This window comes from Elephas maximus, chromosome 1, assembly GCF_024166365.1.
Source record: "Elephas maximus indicus isolate mEleMax1 chromosome 1, mEleMax1 primary haplotype, whole genome shotgun sequence".
NCBI classification, from domain to species: Eukaryota; Metazoa; Chordata; class Mammalia; order Proboscidea; family Elephantidae; genus Elephas; species Elephas maximus.
The window spans coordinates 31,489,356-31,510,012 of NC_064819.1; the positions used below are offsets into that span (position 1 = coordinate 31,489,356).

The 20,657-nt window shown below is 45.8% G+C and overlaps 1 protein-coding gene across 1 annotated transcript in view; it reads left to right on the forward strand.

Moving 5' to 3' along the window:
- The window catches only part of KLHL6 (kelch like family member 6), a 70,396-nt gene extending 64,432 nt beyond the window's left edge, over positions 1-5,964 (forward strand). Inside the window, exon 7 of the mRNA XM_049881571.1 lies at positions 166-5,964. Within this exon, the coding sequence (XP_049737528.1) occupies positions 166-467 (302 nt within the window). The 3' untranslated portion in view covers positions 468-5,964. The remainder of the gene's footprint in view (positions 1-165) is intronic.
- The last annotated feature ends 14,693 nt before the right edge of the window (positions 5,965-20,657 follow it).

Sequence of the window (20,657 nt, forward strand, 5' to 3'; positions counted from 1 at the left end):
TAAAGGGAGTGGTAAAGCGTCTCAGCATTAGAAACTTCCAGCCCTACTGAGCCTCCCTGGCTTTCTGGGAAGCCATCAAAGCTACAGTTTCTGTTTGAGAGATGGTAGGCTTGGCTTAGCCAGAAGAAGGGTGGGATGCTGACCGTGTTTCTCGTTTCTCTTCAGGTGGGGCCATGCGAGCATTGTATGCCTACAGCCCCCTGGAGGACAGCTGGTGCCTGGTGACCCAGCTCAGCCACGAGCGGGCCAGCTGCGGCATCGCCCCCTGCAACAACCGGCTCTACATCACCGGGGGACGCGACGAGAAGAATGAGGTCATCGCCACTGTGCTGTGCTGGGACCCCGAGGCCCAGAAACTGACTGAGGAGTGCGTCCTGCCCCGGGGGGTGTCCCACCATGGCAGCGTCACCATCAGGAAGTCCTACACCCACATTCGCAGGATCGTGCCTGGGGCTGTGTCTGTCTGATGGCCTTGGGGTGGGGGTCAGCATGGGACCAACACCAGGAACCTGGACAGCATACAGGCAGCCTCTGTGCCTCCCTCCCTCGCCACTCTCCCACCCCAACCCCACTTCAGGCAGCAGGCTTGGCTTGAGTTTGGGGGGCTCATCAGGGGCTCAGCCTCACTGACTGTGGGGGCACCTTGAAAGTCACAGCATCAGAGACACTTGAGACCAGCCAGGAATGTTTGCCTGACCTACCTCAGGAGAGAAGGAGGAAAAAAGAATAATATTTAACTTTCAGGGCACACCTACCGGGCATCAGATTCTATGCCAGGCACTTGGGTATACCAGTTGGCTTACTCAGTGTAATGACCTGCTGGCTGGATTACTATTACTCCTGTTTTACGGATGAGGAAACTGAATTTCAGAAATGCAAAATGACTTGTCCCAGATCATTCAGACAGAAGGGAGCTAACCCAGGAGCCTAAAACCCAGGTCTTTTCATTTCGAAGTCAATGCCCTGTCCACAATGGTGACCATCTCAGAAAGCAGAAAAAAAATCTGGCTCACTTTTTGTTTTAGCAAATCTGCTGAAGGAGTCGCTTGGCAAGGCAGGGAAATAAAGGTTTCTTTTTTCTTCTTTTTCTCTTTGTATTTAAACCACCTGGAATTCTTGGTGTTGGAGCCTTGAGTCTCAGGTTCTTCCATTTTATGGGTCTAGGAAGACCCGTTTGCTTTGAAAGACATAAAAGACTTGCGTTCTGTTCTCTCCCATCAAAAATCTGTTTTTTATGATCACAGGATGCTCCATTTTAGATTAGACCTGTCATGGCTGGACCAAATTGTACCTTCTGTACCATCTGGTGGCCTCGTCTCTCAGTGTCCAAAAGTTGTATCGCAATGCAGAAAAGAGGTTTCCAGAGATTCAAATTAGTGTTTTAAAAAATGTAACAATCAACACTGCTGGGCACTGTAGCAATGACAGGCTCTTCTCGATGCCTTACGTTCTACTCTTTAGACAGTGACTTAGGGCTCGTGTCCCTGAGACCCACCACCCCTACAGAAACCTTCTAGGCCCTTCTACTTGGTGTTTGGATCAGCTTGGCTCAATTTTGAGTCAAAGAACAGAGTCCGTCCTTCACCCTAATATACAGAGCTTTCACATGAGCTCACTGGAAATTCATTCTAATCCCCAACTTGTTGAGACAGGTTAGGAGATCCTGTTTCATACACTGTATTTAACAGGCAGCAATGATAACAACGTAGTAACTGCATTACCCAATGTGCTTTATTTTCATCATATGATTTCAGCTCTCTTTATAGAGTTTTATTTCATGTCAGATGTGACATGTTGTGTGTGGTTTCCCAGAAAGTTTGGGAAGTCAGAGGAATTAGAGTTGACAGTGAATTTGATTTTCACAAAAAATGTTATGGTTAGAAGAAGCTACTATTCAAAGATTGAAAAGACTTGGAAAATTACAAGTGAGATTTCTGTTCATACGTAGATTGTTGAGGATAAATACAAATGCGTGTTTGAGTGTGAAAGGTCCTGTATCTTCGGGTCAGGGGTGACCATTCAGCTCTCTGCTATGAAAAGCAAGATGGAAAATAACATATTTGTGAGCTGGCAGAACACATTATCACTTACACTTACTCGTGAGTTATTGGTTAATAACCTTATCAAAGCTCTCAGCTGAAACAGTTCATCTATTTCAATGCAGCACACAGTCATGGAGTTCTCTACAGTTTGCCAAGCCTTGGGGATACCAATGATTAAGACAAATCCCAAGCCTAAAGACTCAAGAAACAGGTAAATAGGCCACTAATGAGTATTCTAATTTTTTTTTCCTCCAAGTTTACTATGAAGTTATGAAGCTGTAGTCAAGTCTTTAGGGCATCCCCTTGGGATGCTATGCACTTAGGTCAACCATGTGACCGCTTTTTTGTCCCTGTTTTTGAGATCACCTTCAGAAACCACTTATGAGAGAAATCAGTCTTATTCCAAAGAAAATTTAGCATGCACAGAGAACCTCCCCTCAAACAGAGAGGGCTCCTTGTCGCGGTGGTCCTTTGATAAGAACAATCAGTGAACTTTGAACCTACTGGCAGGCCAAACATATGCTTTAAAACTAAGGATCTGAGATCTCTGTCTATAAACTTGATTCTACCTGCAGGACGCATGTTTCAGGGTGGTTCAGAATGCCTAAATGCATAAAAGGAAGGACTTGATATGATTTTTGTACCACCAAATATGCAGGTGAATTGTGGTAAAATTCAGGTACCTGGCACCCAAGAAATAGAGATTCTCCATATTGGCATGGGACATAGGGCAGATATACTTATTAAGGTGATCAAGAGTCCTGTAGCTTTTAGGGAAAGAAAATGTTCAAGTCATTTTAGGAAAACTTAAGATCCCTGGGTGGCGTGGATGGTTTGCACTTGGCTGTATTCAAAAGGTTGGCAGTTCTAACCCACCCAATGGCACCTCGCGAGAAACAGGCCTGACAATCTGCTTCCATTAAGATTGCAGCCAAGAAAACCTACGGAGCAGTTCTACTCTGTAACACATGGGGTTGCCATAAGTCAGAAGTCAACAAAAACAACAAGGTGTCATTTTAGGGAAACTTTTATAAGGACAGTCATCAGAAGTTATACTTTTAGGCACTAGCCAGGAATGGGAGTTCTTAAAATCTGATTTCCATTCCAAGATAACCAGTTTGCATAACCCACACCATCTGCAGGGGGATGAGCCAGGGTGGGAAGGATCGTGGGACTCAGGCAAGACATGGCGGGCCCTCCTGGCACTGCGGACTGGATATTGAGGCAGGTCCTGGGAGTGGAGAGAGCACCTCTGGCTGGGAGGAAGAGGATGGAGCAGGAGGTGAGCTGATGTGTCAGATCATAAGGGCACAGATCTAGAAAATGATATTGGGGCCCTGGAGTTTGTGAGCATGGCCCCAGTCCCAGGAAGGGTGAGGGAGAATAAGGAAGAGGAATTCTAGGCAAGAAACGAGGAAGGAGGTGACTTAGAATTGAAGCAGAAATTAGAGCAGGACCAGCACTTAGGCCAGTTTGCTGTGGAGCGCCTGACCTACCCACCCAGGGCTTCTGTCGTACCAGACCAGAGAGAATGAGGCCCAGAGTCTTTGATGGGGTAGAAACTGTGGGTGAGGTTGGGGGACCCCAGTTTCCAAGGCTGATCTACAATGGACAGGGAGCTAAGCTCACCAAAACACCAACTGATAAATGTTCTCTTCTTAGCTTTCATACATTTTGGTCTCCAGTAACTTCAGGAAACACACACACAGCTCTTGAACTCAAAGCCAACTACACTCTCAGGGAAATGCCAATATCATTTGCTTACAGCTGCGAAAACATAGTTTTGCTAATTATAAAAGTTCTCGTGGTACTGTTGTTAGTTATTTACTTATCCAGCTTAATTTTGAAAAAGAAAACAAAAGTACTTCTCAAGAGAATCTTTAAAGTGGGTAAATACCCCTGAAGAGAGATGAACAGAAGATTTCAAAGAGCGGCTCAAGAAGACAAAGTTTTATAGTGACATGTGCAAAGACCTGGAGTTGGAGAACCAAAAGGGAAGAACACGCTTGGCATTTCTCAAGCTGAAAGAACTGAAGAAAAAAATTCAAGCCTTGAGTTGCAGTAGTGAAGGATTCTATGGGTAAAATATTCACTGACGCAGGAGCCATCAAAAGAAGATGGGAGGCATACATAGTCACTGTACCAAAAAGAATTGGTTGACCTTCAACTATGTCGGGAGGTAGCATATAATCAAGAACTGATGGCACCAAAGGCATTGGCAAAAGGCAAGTCTGCAGGAATTAACGGAATACCAACTGAGATGTTTCACCAAACGGATTCAGCACTGGAAGCACTCAATCGCCTATGCCAAGAAATTTGGAAAACAGCTACCTGGCCAACTGACTGGAAGAGATTCATATTTGTACCCATTCCAAAGAAAGGTGATCCAACAGAATGTGGAAAAATTATTGAACAATATCATTAACATCATGGGCAAGTAAAATTTTGCTGAAGATAATTCCAAAACAGTTGCAGCAGTACGTCGACAGGGAACCGCCAGAAATTCAAGCCAGATTCAGAAGAGGATGTGGAATGGGGGTTATCATTGCTGATGTCAGATGGATCCTGGCTGAAAGCAGAGAATACCAGAAAAATGTTTACCTGTGTTTTATTGACTATGAAAAGGCATTCGACTGTGTGGATCATAACAAGTTATGGATAACGTTGTGAAGAATCAGAATTCCAGAACAATTGTGCTCATGAGGAACCTGTACATAGACAAAGAGGCAGTCATTCAAATAGAACAAGGGGACACTGCATGGTTTAAAATCAGGAAAGATGTGGATCAGGCCTGTATCCTTTCATCATACTTACTCAGTCTGTGCAATGAGCAAATAATCCGAGAAGCTGGACTATATGAAGAACATGGCATCAGGATTGGTGGAAGACTCATTAACAATCTGTAATATGCAGATAATACAACCTTGCTTGCTGAAAGTGAAGAGGACTTGAAGCACTTACTGATGAAGATCAAAGAAAGCCTTCAGTAAGGATACCTCAACATAAAGAAAACAAAGATCTCACGACTGGACCGATAAACAACGTCATGATAAATGGAGAGAAGATTGAAGTTGTCAAGGATTTCATTATACTTGGATCCACAATCAACACCCATGGAAGCAGTAATCAGGAAATCAAAAGATGCATTGCATAGGGCAAATCTGCTGCAAAAGACCTCTTTAAAGTGTTGAAGAGCAAAGATGTCACCTTGAGGACTAAGGTGTGCCTGACCCAAGCCATGATATTTTCAATCACTTCATATGCGTGCGTAAACTGGACAACGATTAAGGAAGACTGAAGAAGAGTTGATGTCTTTGATTTATGGTGTTGGAGAAGAATATTGAATGTGCCATGAAATGCCAGAAGAATGAATAAATCTGTCTTGGGAGAAGTACAACCAGAATGCTCCTTAGAAGCAAGGATGGTGAGACATGTCTCACGTACTTTGGACATGTTATCAGGAGGGATCAGTCCCTGGAGAAAGACATCATTCTTGGTAAAGTAGAGGGCCAGTAAAAAAGAGGAAGACCCTTAACAGGATGGATTGACACAGCGGCTGCAACAATGGTCTCAAATATAGCAACGATTGTGAGAATGGCACAGGACTGGGCAGTCTTTTGTTCTGTTGTATATAAGGTTGCTTTGACTTGGAATCGAAACAAAGCGCCAGTAGAATTTCTTACATAAAGTCCTATCTTGAGTTTGCAAGATCTTTTTTTCTTTAATATCTATTCCGGGAGTTGTTTTAGATCTCATAATTAGAAGAGTTAGGCTTCAAGGAAATCCGCAATTATCTCAAATATGGCTACTACCAAACCAATTTGACAGGCCAGATTTTCATCTGTACATGTATAAATAGTCAACTTGGTTAATGCTTAGTTAACACTTGGTTACATGAGGTTTTTTTTTTTTAAGTGATAAAACTAAGGATATTGTTTATTTGAAAAAAATACAAATAAAGATTTTATTTATTCAATAAAACATGTATGGAATGTTGTATACAGCCACTAGGTGATTTTTCTATGCTTGTTTTGGTCAATTTAAGTGGCTTCTGAATCTGAATAGAAATTAACTCAAGAGGTGGAAATTTAAACATTTCAGTTGGTTCAAGAGTGTTTAATAAATTTATAGGGTAAGATTTATCAGGTTTAGCTTACAGACGGGCAGATAGACCGCTTTTCCCACCTAAAGGCTCATTACCTCTCTGAGCGAGCTTTCACCAGCCCACCTGCAAATTCGGAGACCCCATCATGCGTTGCCTTAACCCTCCTTCAAGGAGGCCTCTGGTAGGGTCTAGTTCCTGGGTGGCCTCTCAGCCCTGCCTCAGCCAATGACGCCCTGTTGAGTCTGAAGCCCTGACTGACCTGTGCTTCTCATCCTGGGATATGCATACCTTGGGACCTAAGGCCAAGTGCTGTGGTACTTACTTGATCACTGGAAAACTTGTCATCAGATCAGTTTGTTTTGGATCACAGTGCAAAGCTCCTATGCATTTGAAAAGTACAACTTTGGGTTCCCTGAACAGCTTTAGACCATTTCCCTGGGCCCCCCCAGTAACAGATATTCTTGCTGCTCTGCCTTAGGGCATCTTTAGTGGCAAACCCTCGAAGCCACAGCCCCACCTCACCAGTGAGTGGGGTGTTCTGGAGTTAGCCTTGGGCCGTAGATCTGACAGCTCTGAGTCAAGGTGGGTGTTTGACCTTAACGTCACAGTTGAGCCCTTGGACTTCCCTGCTGGGTCTAGTGGTGACTGGTGTCCAGGCAGCTTAGCTCCCCGCCACCCCCTTGTTCTCTGTGGGTGTATGGTGTCCTCAGGCCCAGCCTCCCTGTTGCTGGGGATACAGCCCTTGCCTAGGACCTCACATCATTCCATATAGTCCTCTGCTCCCCGCCTCCCGTGGGCCCATGGCCTTGTTTTCTGCTTATGTATGGCATCATAATTCCAGACCCTTGTGCTGGGGACCAAGCTGCCCAGCATCAATCAGCCTGCATGCTTACCAACCCCTCTAGTTTTCACTTCCCAGTTTATTTCTGGCACCCGGGGATTTTCCTTTTGCTCTTGCATGCTCAGGTGTCTGCTTTGTTACTGATTCCTGCTGTGGCAGCGTACCTTGAAACCCATGCCTGCCCCATCTCTGGTCATCTGCCTGGGCTTCTAACCTGCTATCCCCCCGGGATCTCCAAACATGGAAACCTCTTTGCTCTTCTTGTTTTATCTCTAGCTACCTCAGCACCAGAGAGTCGCCAAATTCTTCTCATTTCCGAGATTTGGAGAAAGAAGAGCAAAACAGGATATAGGACTTCCTGGCTACAAATTCTTTAGGAAGGTCAGAGCTGGGTGGAGGGATGAAGGGTGTTGCCTTCTGTGTGTAAGACAACTATAAGGAAACTTTCCCCCTTCCTTACTGAAACGGAAACCTGGTTCCTCCAAGCTGGGCAATAGAGGGAGAAGCTCCCAGTGGGGATGGAGCTGGACCTCAAAGCACCCCGCTGTTTTTCCTGTAAGAAAGAGTCCCACCCCCAGCTTTTCCCTTAATTTCCTGAAATACATCTAAGATAAGACTGGGACATTTAAGTAAGATTTTACTGATGACTTGGAGAGAATATGGGAAAATAAACACAGAAAGAACAATACCCTAGATAATAAGGATCCCGAGATGCAGCTATTCTTGAGAAGTAGTGTTTGTCCTTGCAGGTGTATGTGTTTGTTCCAGGTGTCCTTGCTTAGGAAACAGGTACTGTTAAAGAAACAGGTGTGGCCACTGCCCATACTGCCACTGGGGATATTTTAAAAGAGAACTGACCATTTTCTACAACCTGACATGGACCACCAGGAGTGTCAACCCCCCCCTCCTAGCATCTTCTGAAGACAACTAACGAGAACAGATAGTACTAAAACTTCTTTCAGCCCACATAGGCCAGAGCAGGGCTTTCAAACTTGTTTGACTATGTCCCAGGGCAAGAAACACACTTTCAGTATCTCCTCTTCTATTTTTTTTTTCTTAAAATGCTGTTCACAATCCACTAAATTAATTTTATCACCATCAATGGGTCACAAGTCACAAGCCATATTTGAAAAACAGAAGGCTGGAGGGTGCTGGCTGAGCAAAGACAGGCAGAGGGAGAGGAGAGGGGGTTGGCAAACCCTTGGGTCAACATTTTAAGCAACAACACACAGAAACCAACGGGAAAAATCTGACTGCACAAAGAAATGTGCCTGTGTGATCTTAGACAGGTCTTTTCTGCATTAGATGCTATTGTTTCATAATAAAAATGTAGTAACAAGGGCCATCTATTGAGTAACTTCTGAAAAACATGGGACTGAGCTGGAAATACGGATTGGGACAATGGTGAAGCTGGGCCTGCTAGAAGTGATGGGGTTTTTAGTCATCAAAGTGCTAGCTGCTGGAAGAAGCCCCAAGACTATGGCCTCCAGACGCCCTCTTAACTCAGAGCTGAAGCCATTTCTGAAGTTCACCCTGGAGCCAAGCTTTAGACAGGTGTGTAAAACAAGCAATAACACACTTGAGGAACGTGCTTCTTAGTTCAGTCATGTACATGAGACCAAAAGGGCAACACCTGCCCAAACGCAAAGACAAGAAGGCAGGAAGGGACAGGAAAACTGGATGAATGGACACGGGGAACCTGGGGTGGAAAGGGAAAGGGGGAGAGTCCTGACACAATGTGGGAATTGCAACCAACCTCACAAAAACAATTTGTATATAAATGGTTGCATGAGAAACCAATTTGCCCTGTAAAGATTCACCTAAAGCACAATAAAAATTTTTTTTTAGAAAGTGCGCACTGGTGGAATGTTGTACTCCCAAAGACTGCTCTAGAAGCCTGGAGGAAAAAAACCATGTTAGACTTTGTTCTGCCTGAGCCCTGCATGAATGTGTGTGAGGGAGGCAATGGGGTGAGTCTTTGTGAAAAAAATACAACCAATATTTGTGAGCACCTGCTGTGTGCCAGGCGATTCCAGGCACTAGGGCTCCATCAGTGCACAAAGTCCCTGCTCTCATGAGCTAACATTCTGGCAGAGAGGGAAAAACCAAACAAGTGCATCATCTAACACCAAGTAGTGACCCATGCTTAGAAGAAGCAAGAGAAACAGGGTAAAAGGGTGTTATGCCGTCTTACAGAGTGAGCAGAGACACTCTTACCCATAAAGTGACATTGAAGCCGAGACTTGAGTGAAGAGAAAGTGTAAGCCTTGGGATACCTGAAGGAAGCGTGTTCCAGTGGGAGGGGACAGCACGGAAAGGCCCTGAGGCAGGAGCAGACCTGTGGCACTGGAGCAGGGCTTGTCGAACTCAGAGCAAATGTAGGGAGCCCCCAGGGCTCAAAGGACTTGGGGTTTGATTAAACTCAAGATGATGGAGTTTAAGACAAGTTCTTAGTAGAATGCTTAGAATTCACAAATCCAAGCTTGTGTGCAGCTTGCAAGTTCAAGCCCGCTACAGGAGGTGGTTAACAGCTAGGCAGCACCACCCTGAACCCAAGGTTTTGTGAACACAGCAAACACGCAACCAAAACATACAAACACAGTGACCCAAAGGTTTGCCAACTCCTCTCCCTTGCCTTTGCCACATCTTTGCCCAGGCCAGCTCCCTCCTGCTTGATGTTTTTCTGCATAACCCAACAAGGCAAGACCAAGTCCTTGGTCTTTCTGATCCCATCCTTGCACTCCTGTCATGGTGGGCTGGGGCTGGCTCTGAAAACTGCCTTGCCATACCAGCCTAGGGGTGGTGGGGAAAAGCCTCTCGAATAACTAAGATCTAACCCTTCCTCCCCGAGTGAACAACAGTGACGCTCGAATCTTGTTGTTGGTTGCCATCGAGTCAGCTCCAGCTCATGGTGTCCTTATGTATAACACGGTCCTGCACCATCTTCATGACCCTTGGTCTGCTCACATCCATTATTGTGGCTATTCTGCAGTGCCTTCCAACCTGTGAAGCTCATCTTCCAGCACTATATAGGACAATATTCTGCTGCGATCCATAGAGTTTTCACTGACTAATTTTTGGAAGTAGATCACCAGGCCTTTCTTCCTAGTTGTCTTAGCCTGGAAGCTCTGCTGAAGCCTGGCCACCATGAGCAACCCTGGTGGTATTGGAAATACTGCTGGCATAGCTTCCAGCATAACAGCAATGTGCAAGCCACAACAGTACCGCAATCTGACAGCCATGGACTCAAATCACTCAGCCCCCCTTTATACGTTCAGCATTCTGGTGGCGTCAGAAACATCAACGGTGGTATTGGTGAGGGCAGTGGAAGGGGGATGAAAGCTAGAACTTTGCACGTCAGCGAGCCCCAGGAAGCCTGGGCAATTGTTGAAAACATCTTTTCCAGTAGCCAAAGACTATGGGGACTGAGATTTAGCACGCTGAAAAGCAGACTGACAGATGTCCTTAGGGGCTAAGTGGCAAGCCAAAAAAACTGTTTAAAAAGTGTATGGAAAATGTATGGCAATTCAGGTGCAAACTAGAAATTCCGTGCTAGAAATGTTGTTTCCAGGTGATTTCAATACAGCATCTTCCTGTGAGGTGGCTTGGGGTCTTCACAGGGGCTCAGGCTGGAGGGGTGGAGGAGGTTAGAAAAGGCTGCAGCTTTGTGGCTCACCCTCCCTGACTCTCAGTCGCCTTATCTTGAAAAAGGAGAAATAATGGTACACACTTCACAGAGTTTTTCTGAGAATTAAACAAGACCACACATGTGAGATTCTTAGCTCACTGCCTCACATGCACCGTACATGTCAGCTGCTGTAACTGTCCTTACCTGTTGCCATTGCGCCGCCAGGGATCCGTAATTGTCCTTAAAAAAAAAAAAAAAAAAAAAACTTGAGTCGAGTAGATTCTGACTCAAAGTGACCCTATAGGACAGAGTAGAACTGCCCCATAGAGTTTCCAAGGAGCGCCTGCTGGATTTGAATCGCTGACCTTTTGGTTAGTAGCCGTAGCTCTTAACCACTACGCTGCCAGGATTTCCATATTTGTCCTTAGTTGCCCACAAAATCCACGGGGCTGTGGGCTGTGTCCTGTTGGTCTTGGTGTTTACAGCACCCCTCACACAGAGCCAGGCTCACAGCGAATAAACAAAAACTGTCCCTACATCAACACCTGTCAGGGATAGCGTTTAGGGGAGTCCTGAGGAGCTGCCAGACAGTAATAATCCCCACCGTTACTGGTCATCTCCTGGACACATACATGTTGGAGGTGAACATGGAAAACCATAGATGGAGCCATGTTTCTACTTAACACCTGGCCGGGCCAGGGTGGGGAAGGTTCTTTTGGGAAGGGGCTGTGCTCTTTGGTTTGTGAGTCTCCTGTGACCTGCCTGGCCCCTGAGGCATTGGAGTTTGCAGCCCCCGACACACACTATCTCATTTAACCCTTGCACAAACTCTGTGAAGCACATTGATTTCTTTGAGGTTGAGAAAACTGAGACTCGGGGATGTTGAGTAATTCTCAGAAGTCACACGACCAACTGGAGGTATCAGGATGGAACACAGGCCCATGGCCTGATGCTGGTGATGCTTCTTCTGTGCCCACTGCCGCTTGGAAGGAAAGGGGTGTGGGGGGAGGGAGGTGAGGGGCTACTGATAAAGTGATGTCATGTGTTCCATCGAAGACCATGATTCTATGATTTGAGGGTTTTAGGTCATGGATGTTACTTACAATTCTAGTGTTGCCCTGCTGAATGCCGAAATCTAGAAATATTATTAGTTCACCGTGTGATTGCTGCAAGCCCAGGGACGCTTTAAGAAAAAAAAGGTAGCTTTGAAGATGACCTCAGATAAAAAAAAAAAAAAAAAAAAAACTACAGATAATCACGCTGGAGGTAGACCTGCACTTTTAAAGTTTTCCACCAGGGGGCAGAAGCGCCTTAGTTACTGCCTAGTGATGGGGTGGAGCCAAGGGCTCCGAAATGATTATTTCCTAAAGGGGAAGAAAGGACCAGTCTCAAACGCCAGCCCTATAGCTCTGTTCTGTTCTCATCATTCCCGGCCAGGGCCCCTCTCTCAGAGTGAGCTTTTAGAATGGCTGTGGTCTGTTCTGTCTTGGGATCGCGGTATCAACGGGGCCATGGATTGTGGGGCACATTCAAGTCCCTGCGCGGTGCAAACAGATGAAGAGTCAGAGGGTCGAGTCCACCCAGGGGTGCCTCGGAAGAAAGGCCTGGTGAGCCACCTCTGAAAAATCAGCCATTGAAAACCCTACGGCGCACAGTTCTACTCTGACACTCATGGGGTCACCATACCCACCACCCACTGCCGTCGAGTCTATTTCAACTCATGGGGTCACCATAGTGGGAATCGACTCGAGGGCAACTGGTTTGGCTTTTCTTTTTTAAGAAAAGGAAGATAGTAAAATGAAGTGCCTTGATGATAAAACTGCATAACCCAAGAATCCGTCACACCAACTCTTCTTCCCTCTGAGATTTCTTTATTCTATTCTGAGAGATTCCGCCATTTGCCCTGACTTTACTTGTTTTGGAGCCCTGGTGGCGCAGTGGTTAAGCACTCGGCTGCTAACCAAAAGGTGGGCAGTTTGAATCCACCAGCTCCTCCTCAGAAACCCTATGGGGCAGTTCTACTCTGTCCTTTAGGGTCCTTATGAGTTGGAATTGACTTAATGGCAACGAGTCTGGTGTTTTGGTTGGTTTCACTTACATGACTTAGCATCATGTAGGCAGTTCTTTTGCAGATATTCTCAGTAACAAAGCAATACACAGAGTCATTATTTAGGTGTCCTATAAAAAAAAATAGCACTTGTTTATTGCTTTGTGGGAAAAATTAGTCAGACTTCTCCAGATAGACAGACAGCAAATAGGTACATACATACCTACATAGATTCATATATATATATATATATTTTTTTTTTAAGGAATTGTGTTACGAGGCTGTGGGGGCAGGTAATCCATGGATCAGGTGGGCAGGCTGGCGAGTCTGGCAGGCTTTCTCTCTGCCTGCATGTATCTTGAGGATCAGGGATGTGACCTGAGCAAGGGTGTTACATCCCACCCTAATCTTCTTTAACCACAGGGAGAGATTATGATTTATAACACATAGGCAACTCACAAAATGGTGGACAACCACACAATACTGGGAATCATGGCCTAACCAAGTTGACACATATTTTGGGGGACACAATTCAATACATGACAGTTGTAATCCCCACAATGTGTAAGCACTCTCCCCCTTTCCCTTTCCACCTTGGGTCCCCTGTGTCCATTCATCCAGTTTTCCTGTTTGCTTTTGGACAGGTGTTGCCCATTTGTTCTCGTATACTTGATTGAACTCACAAGCACGTGCCTTACGTGTGTCGTTGTTTTATAGGCCTGTCTAAGCTTTGGCTGAAAGGTGGACTTCGGGAGTGGCTTCAGTTCTGAGTCAGCCGGGTATTTGTCTATGTTGATGTCAGTAACACAGTGTCTTGATTATTGCTTTATAATAAGTCTTGAATTCAGGTGGTGTGAGTCCTCCTACTTTGCTCTTGCTTTTCAAGATTGTTTTGGCTATCCTACGACTTTTGCATCTCCATATGAATTTTAGAATCAGCTTGTTAATTCCTACAAAAAAGCCTGCTGGGATTCTGGTTGGGATTGCCTTGAATCTATAAATCAGTTTTGGAAAAATTACCATCTTGACAATATTGAGTTTTTCCGAACCATGAACACAATGTATTCCCTTATTTATTTAGGTCTTCTTTAATTTCCTGAAACCCTGGTGGCATAGTGGTTAAGTGCTACAGCTGCTAACCAAAGGGTCAGCAGTTCGAATCCACCAGGTGCTCCTTGGAAACTCTATGGGGTGGTTCTACTCTGTCCTGTAGGGTTGCTATGAGTCGGAAATGACTCGATGGCACTGGGTTTGTTTTTTTGTTTTTGTTTTTGTTTAATTTCCTACAGAGATGTTTAGTATTTTCAGAAAATATTCTCCTCCTCTGTGGCTTGCCTATCATTCTCTTAGCAGTATCTTTGGATGAACAGAAACCTTTTTCTTCCACGTGACAATTCAGCCTTCAGCTAATATTCTCACTCTAACCCAAACCCAACCCAATATTCTCACTCTATTCCTCTGGAAACCTGAGAAGGTCATATGTTGGCTACATCTGTACCCATGAGCCTGTGAGTGCCTCCTTGACTTCTGTGACCTGGGCATCTTGCTGGCCTTACCCTAGTCCTGGCCTGATGCCAGGTCTTGGGGTGTGAGGTGTGGGGGTTTTGAAGCACGTATACAAAGTCTCTGACGCGCTTCCCTTACAAAGGCGGAGCCTAATTCCTCCCTCCATGAGTAGAGCTGGACTTAGTGACATTTATAATGAGTGGAGTCCTTGGGGGTAGAAATGGTGGCCCCAGGCTGGGTGTCTCCAGAGAATCAGGGGCTTCAGTGTCCGGCACAGGGCTGAGCATGAGGGCGCTCTCAAATGCTGGGTGACGGTTGACTGAATGATTTTGGGTGTCATGTAGGCCACTTTCTGCCTCCAGATAAGGATTTGCCTGAGCGTGAGAAGAAGTATGGTCCTCCGAGCACCATTGTCCTAGTTACCTAGTGCTGCTGTAACGGAAACACCACACGTAGATGGCTTTAACAAACAGAAGTTTATTCTCTCACAGTTTAGGAGGATAGAAGTCAGAATTCAGGGCCCAGCTCCAGGGGAAGTCTTTCTCTCTCTGTCGGCTCTGGAGGAAGGTCCTTGTCCTCAATCTTTCCCTGACTGAGGAGCTTCTCAGCACAGGGACCCCAGGTCCAAAGGACGTGCTATTCTCCTGGCTTTTGTTTCTTGGTGGTATGAGGTCCCCCTGTCTCTCTCCTCCTGTCTCTCTTTTATATCTCAAAAGAGACTGACTGAAGACACAATCTAATCTTGTAGATTGAGTCCTGCCTTATTCACATCATAGAGGTAGGATTTACAACACATAGGAAAATCTCATCAGATGACAAAATGGCTGACAATACTGGGAATCATGGCCTAGCCAAGTTGACAAATATTTTGGGGGGACACAATTCAGTCCATGACAACTGTCAAGGACTAGATTCTGCCTCACAGTCATTGTGGCCTGTGACAGAGAAAGACCAATAGTCCACCTTGGAGAGTCACCCAGCCGGCACCACAGCCTCCTCAGCTGGAGGTGACACAGGTCTGGTGGGTGATGCCGGGGCACCAGGTTAATCCAGAGGAGGATATTCCAGCCTCCTTAGGCTGCAACCCGCAGGAAGAGGCAAGCTTTACATCCCAACACAGTGCACACATGAATACGTTTATAAAATTAAAACCTAAGTTCTATGGAACAATATTTACCTTTATTGTAAATACTGTTTTACGATACGCGTGACGTCCTCAAATCTATTCTATTCCATTCCCTTCTGTTCCAGTCTATCATTTTAAAATGCTGATCCAGGATCTCTAATGCAATGAAGATTTCAAAGTTGAAGACAGTGGTTGGCCTTGGGGCTTAGGCGACAGGGCGGGCAGGTAGGGTATACACAGGCGGATACAAGCTACTGTTGGGTTTATCCCTTGCTGACAAAGTTTAAAAAATGCAGGAGTAGAACAGGAAAGAGGGGAAGGGAGGTGGGGGACAATGGAAAGATGAGGCAGATAGAGGGGAGACAGGTCAAAGGAGTAAAGAGGTGCTGGGGGAGTCACCCACACTTCCTCATGAGGAGCCCTCAGGGAGAGCCTTTTCTGAGACAAGCTGTGTGTGTCCTCACGGTGTTCCCAGGGCACCCTGGGCTTCTCGCTGCAGAGTCAGTACCTTGTCGACCCTGCGTATCCCCTGGCTCCTGGGAGAAGCCCAGAACCATAAGAACTGATGTGCCTTAGAGAATGTCCCTCAGTCCAAGCCTCTTGTTTTACAGGTGAGGATGGTGCAGCTCACGGTGGCCAAGCAGCCAGGGGCAGTTATCAACCACCAGGCTCTGGTCACAGTGGGAACTCGCTCTAGGCCCCATGGTGGGTCAGAAGTGGGGTTGGGGCCAGGACCTGGCTCTCCTGACTCCTAGACAATGTCCCCTCCCCTTGCCTAGGCCTTTCCAGCCACAGCTCCCTGGGCTGCCTTTTGCTCTAGCTCCATAATTAATCCCTTCCCGCTGGATTTGCTGGCCACGGAGCCTGCACCACCATTGGTACTGAGGAGATGGCAGCACCGAGCAGACTCCAGAGACCCCAGGACAGGCCCAGAGTCTGGCAGGTCACAGGCCTGTGAGCCAGTAAACGAGGGGCCTACTGCCCAGTGGGAGGAGCAGGAGCTTTGGAGTCAGTCAGACCCGGGTGTGATTCGACTGCCACTCAGTGCTGTGTGATCTTGGGTAAGTCAGCTAGCCTCTCTGGGCCTCAGTCCCCTCACTCTGTGATGAGGATAACCGTGTCTATTCTGCATGAGCATCAGTATCTACTTTGCACGCTAAGGACAATGGTTTCTATTTTGCAGGGTTGGTGTGAGGATTAGCAAAAGTGTTTTTCAAGTGCCTGGCCCATCACAAGAATTCAATCAAGAGCGCCTGCTATGACTATTGTCTGTTAGCAATTACAGTAGCACTAAAGAGAGGGCCTCAGAACAGCTGTGGGCACCCAGGTGTGCTATTATTACTCATGTTTGGGGGCCAGGTGACTGCCGTTGTCCTCCTTCCTCATCACAAACACCTGGGCAGGGTGGGGTGGGGAGCCCTAATCATAAACCAAACCAAAAAACTAAACCCAGTGCTGTCGAGTGGATTCCGACTCATAGCTACCCTACAGGACAGAGTAGAGCTGCCCCATAGAGTTTCCAAGGAGTGCCTGGCGGATTCAAACTGCTGACCCTTCGGTTAGCAGCCATAGCACTTAACCACTATGCCACCAGGGTTTCCTAATCATGAACAGCCTTAATTTAAAAAGCAGAAGAAAAACACACCTACAAAAAACCAACTCAAAGCACAAGCCCTTGACCAGCATTCAGCTTGGTTACAAGTGATGGTTGCATTCTTTTTTTGTTGTTGTTGTTTTTCCCGTTTTTCTTGGGGTCCGCATTATCAGCTTACCTGTTCCCTCCTGCCTTCTAGTCCTTGCCCCTGGGATGTTGTGCCCCTTTAGTCTTGTTTTGTTTTATGGGCCTGTCTAATCTTTGGCTGAAGGGTGAACCTCAGGAGTGGCTTCATTACTGAGCTAAAAGGGTGTCAGGGTTTCCCATGTCTCTGTCAGGCCAGTAAGTCTGGCCTTTTTTTGTGATTTAGAATTTTGTTCTATAGTTTTCTCCAGCTCTGTCCAGGACCCTCTATTGTGATCCCTGTCAGAGCAGTCAGTGGTGGTAGCCGGGCACCATCTAGTACTGGACTCAGTCTGGTGGAGGCTATGGTATGGTCCATTAGTCCTTTGAGAGTTGCAGTCTTGTAAAATGTTTTGGGAAGACAGAGCCCTGAGTCTCTGGGGCATTTCCTGTCCATGTGCCAGAGTAAACACAAAGTGTTGGTGGAGAAGGACAAGACGGATGGGTAAGTGGGCGCTGAAAATTCACTCTCTCCCCCCTCACTGACCACCTTCTAGGTCATACTAAATGACTTGGGAAATTTTGTGTTGGGTTTAGTGCTTATAACGTTGTTGTTTTGTTTTAATTAATTGAAGGAAATCTCTTAACAGGTGAAACTAATAGAGAATTTAAAGTATTCCGACGAGAAAACACTTTTCCAGTAAATGAACTTTGAAAACAAAATCATGACCAGATCGTTTCGCTCTGTGTCTTTTCCCTTTATGTCCACAAGATGGCGCAATAGGTCCACTATAGATCCTGCTAGTTCTGAGGTAGCTTTTTCCACGCAAGCTTAAAACGGGAAACCATAGTGTTTGTTTTGTTTTTATTCCCTCTAAATTTTTCTTTTCCGTTTAGAAAAGAAAGGTAAACAATTTATACACAATCTTTCAGGGCTCTTTCCAGCTCCTAAGTGGAGGTATGCCATTTCCCTGTTTAAAGGTGCGTGTGAACCCCAGGTATTTTCTCTCACCTGGAGGATCGCACAGCTGATGGCACCAGGTGGCAATGAGTGAAAGCCCATCCTGAGCCAGGAGCTGTGCTGAGAGCTTCATCTCATTTACTCCTCATGGGAGACTCCAGGGTGTCACTTTTTTTTTTTTTTTTAGTAAGATCATTTAGTTGTGTGGATATTTTGTAGGTAAGAGCTCTGGTAGAAGAATTTAAAATGTAAGCATGTCAACCAAATAAGAATCTGACTGACAGTGTCTTAGTGAAGCCAGGCTTCAGAAAGAGACCTCTTTGGGTGCCTGGGTTGTCATTCCTTGTGGTGACAGCTAATGTGATGGTATCGTGGACCTAACACTTTTTGCAAAAAGGAGGAAACATCTGGCTAAATGAATCAGCACAAAGCCAGTGATTAGCCAGAAGCAGAGGGTTCCTTCCTTCCATCCTAATTAAAAACCCATTAAACCCATTGCTGATTCCAACTCACAGACACCCTATAGGACAGAGGAGAACTGCCCCATGAGGTTTTCTTGGCTGTAACCTTTAAGGACGCAGACTGCCACGTCTTTCTCCCACAGAGCATCTGGTGGGTGCAAACTGTCGACGTTTCGGTTGGCAGCTGAGTTCTTTAACCAATGTGCCGCCAGGGCTCCTTCCCGTCTGATTAAAATCCATTGCCATCAAGTTGATTCCAACTCATAGCAACCCAAGGACAGAGTAGAACTGCCCCATAGAGTTTCCAGGGAACGGCTGGTGGATTTGAACTGCCAACCTTTTGGTTAGCAGCTGAGCGCTTAACCACTACACCACCAGGGCTCCTCCAGCCTGATTAGGTACCCCAAATAATTCAAACCTAAAAAAAACAAAAACACAGAACAGTTGCCATCCAGTCTATTCTGACTCCTGGCGACCCCATGTGTGTCACAGTAGGACTGTGCCCCACAAAGCCTTCAGGGAGTGATTTTTCGAAGTGCACTCCAGGCCCTTCTTTCGAGGTGCCTCTCTGGATGTGTTAACAGTTTGTGCCCCCCTCCCCCACAGACTACAGTTCAGGTCTGTGGCCATTTATTCAGCATTGGCAGGATGCCGGCTTGGTGTTAGGGGCCTTTCCTGTGATTTCATCCTCGTTTACTGCTCACAAGGGTGGGAAGATCCACAGGCAATTCCACTGTGTGATTAAGGTTATTTCCTCAGCCTGTCACAGTGGTTAAGAGCTCGGCTTCTAACCAAAAGGTTGGCAGTTCAAATCCACCAGCTGCTCCTTGCAAACCCTCTGGGGCAGTTCTACTCTGTCCTACAGGGTTGCTATGGGTCAGAATCAACTTGACAGCAACAAGGTTTTTGAGGGGTGGATCTCTACAGCCAACGTTCTGCTGAGGAAAACGGGGACTGGAACAGGAATATAAGCCATGTTCTAGCCTGTACAGAACTTGGGATAAAAGTACTCCCATCACTGAATTACACACACTAGCCTCAGAAGGGAAAAACAGCTTTCTCAGCACGATTACTCAAAGGTTGGAGCTTGTTCCTGACCAGTCAGGAGCTAAATGGAATCCAAATTTCAGCTCTATTACGCACTGGATTCGATAGAGACAGGCCTCTTGATCCAAAGAGAGAAATCAGCTTCATTTTGCTGAGATTCAGAAAGATGGTCTCTAAAAGTGTCTTCCACCCTGTGATTCAGCTAAGCTGAGCAACAGGCGAAAAATTAAATATCACAGGGGAATTTTCCCCGAGGTGTTTTACTTATGAATTTTACTTACTACTTCCTATTACAAAACAAACAAAAAAATGAACAAACAAATCTGTCTTGGAAGAAGTACAGCCAGAAAGCTCCTTAGAAGTGGGGATGGCGAAACTTTGTCTTATGTGCTTTGGACATGTTATCAGGAAGGACCAGTCCTTGGAGAAGGACATCATGCTTGGTAAAGTAGAGAGTCAGCGAGAAAAGAGGAAGACCCTCACTGAGATGGACTGGCACAGTGGCTGTAACAACGGGCTCAAGCGTAACTACAATTGTGAGGATGGCGCAGGACCGGGCAGTGTTCCCTTCTGTTGTGCACTGAGTTGCTATGAGTCGGAACTGACTCAACAGCACCTAACAAAAACAACAGCATTACAAAACTAGTTTTGTATTCTTTAAAAACCATAAGTCAGATCATGGCATTTCTCTGCTCAAAGCCCCCTAATGTCAGAAAAGGAGGGTGAGAATGGTTGCAGGACTTGAAGAATGTAATCAAGGTCACTGAATTGTACATGTAGAAATAGTTAAATAGTTGTGTATATTCTCAGCAACAACAACAAAATAAATTAAAAAAAGAAAAACCAACCCTCTAATAGCTCACGCTTTCACTAAAGCCAGAGTTCTCACAGAGACCAGCAGAGCCCTGAGTAGTCTGGATTCCCTGTTATTTTTCTTTCTAACTCAACCCTCTAACCTTCTTCCCTCTCCTTTCTTTCTCCCTTTCTGTCTTTTTCTCTTTTTAAAACATCGATTTACAACTAAGAAAAGATTGCTCTTTGCATTTACCCCAAAACCCCGTCCTCTGCCTGTTTTCTATAGCAGGGGTCAGCCAACTACAGTCTGTGGAACAAATGTGCATTTTGTATGGCCTGTGAGCTAAGAATGGTATTTACATTATTAAATGGTAAAAAAAA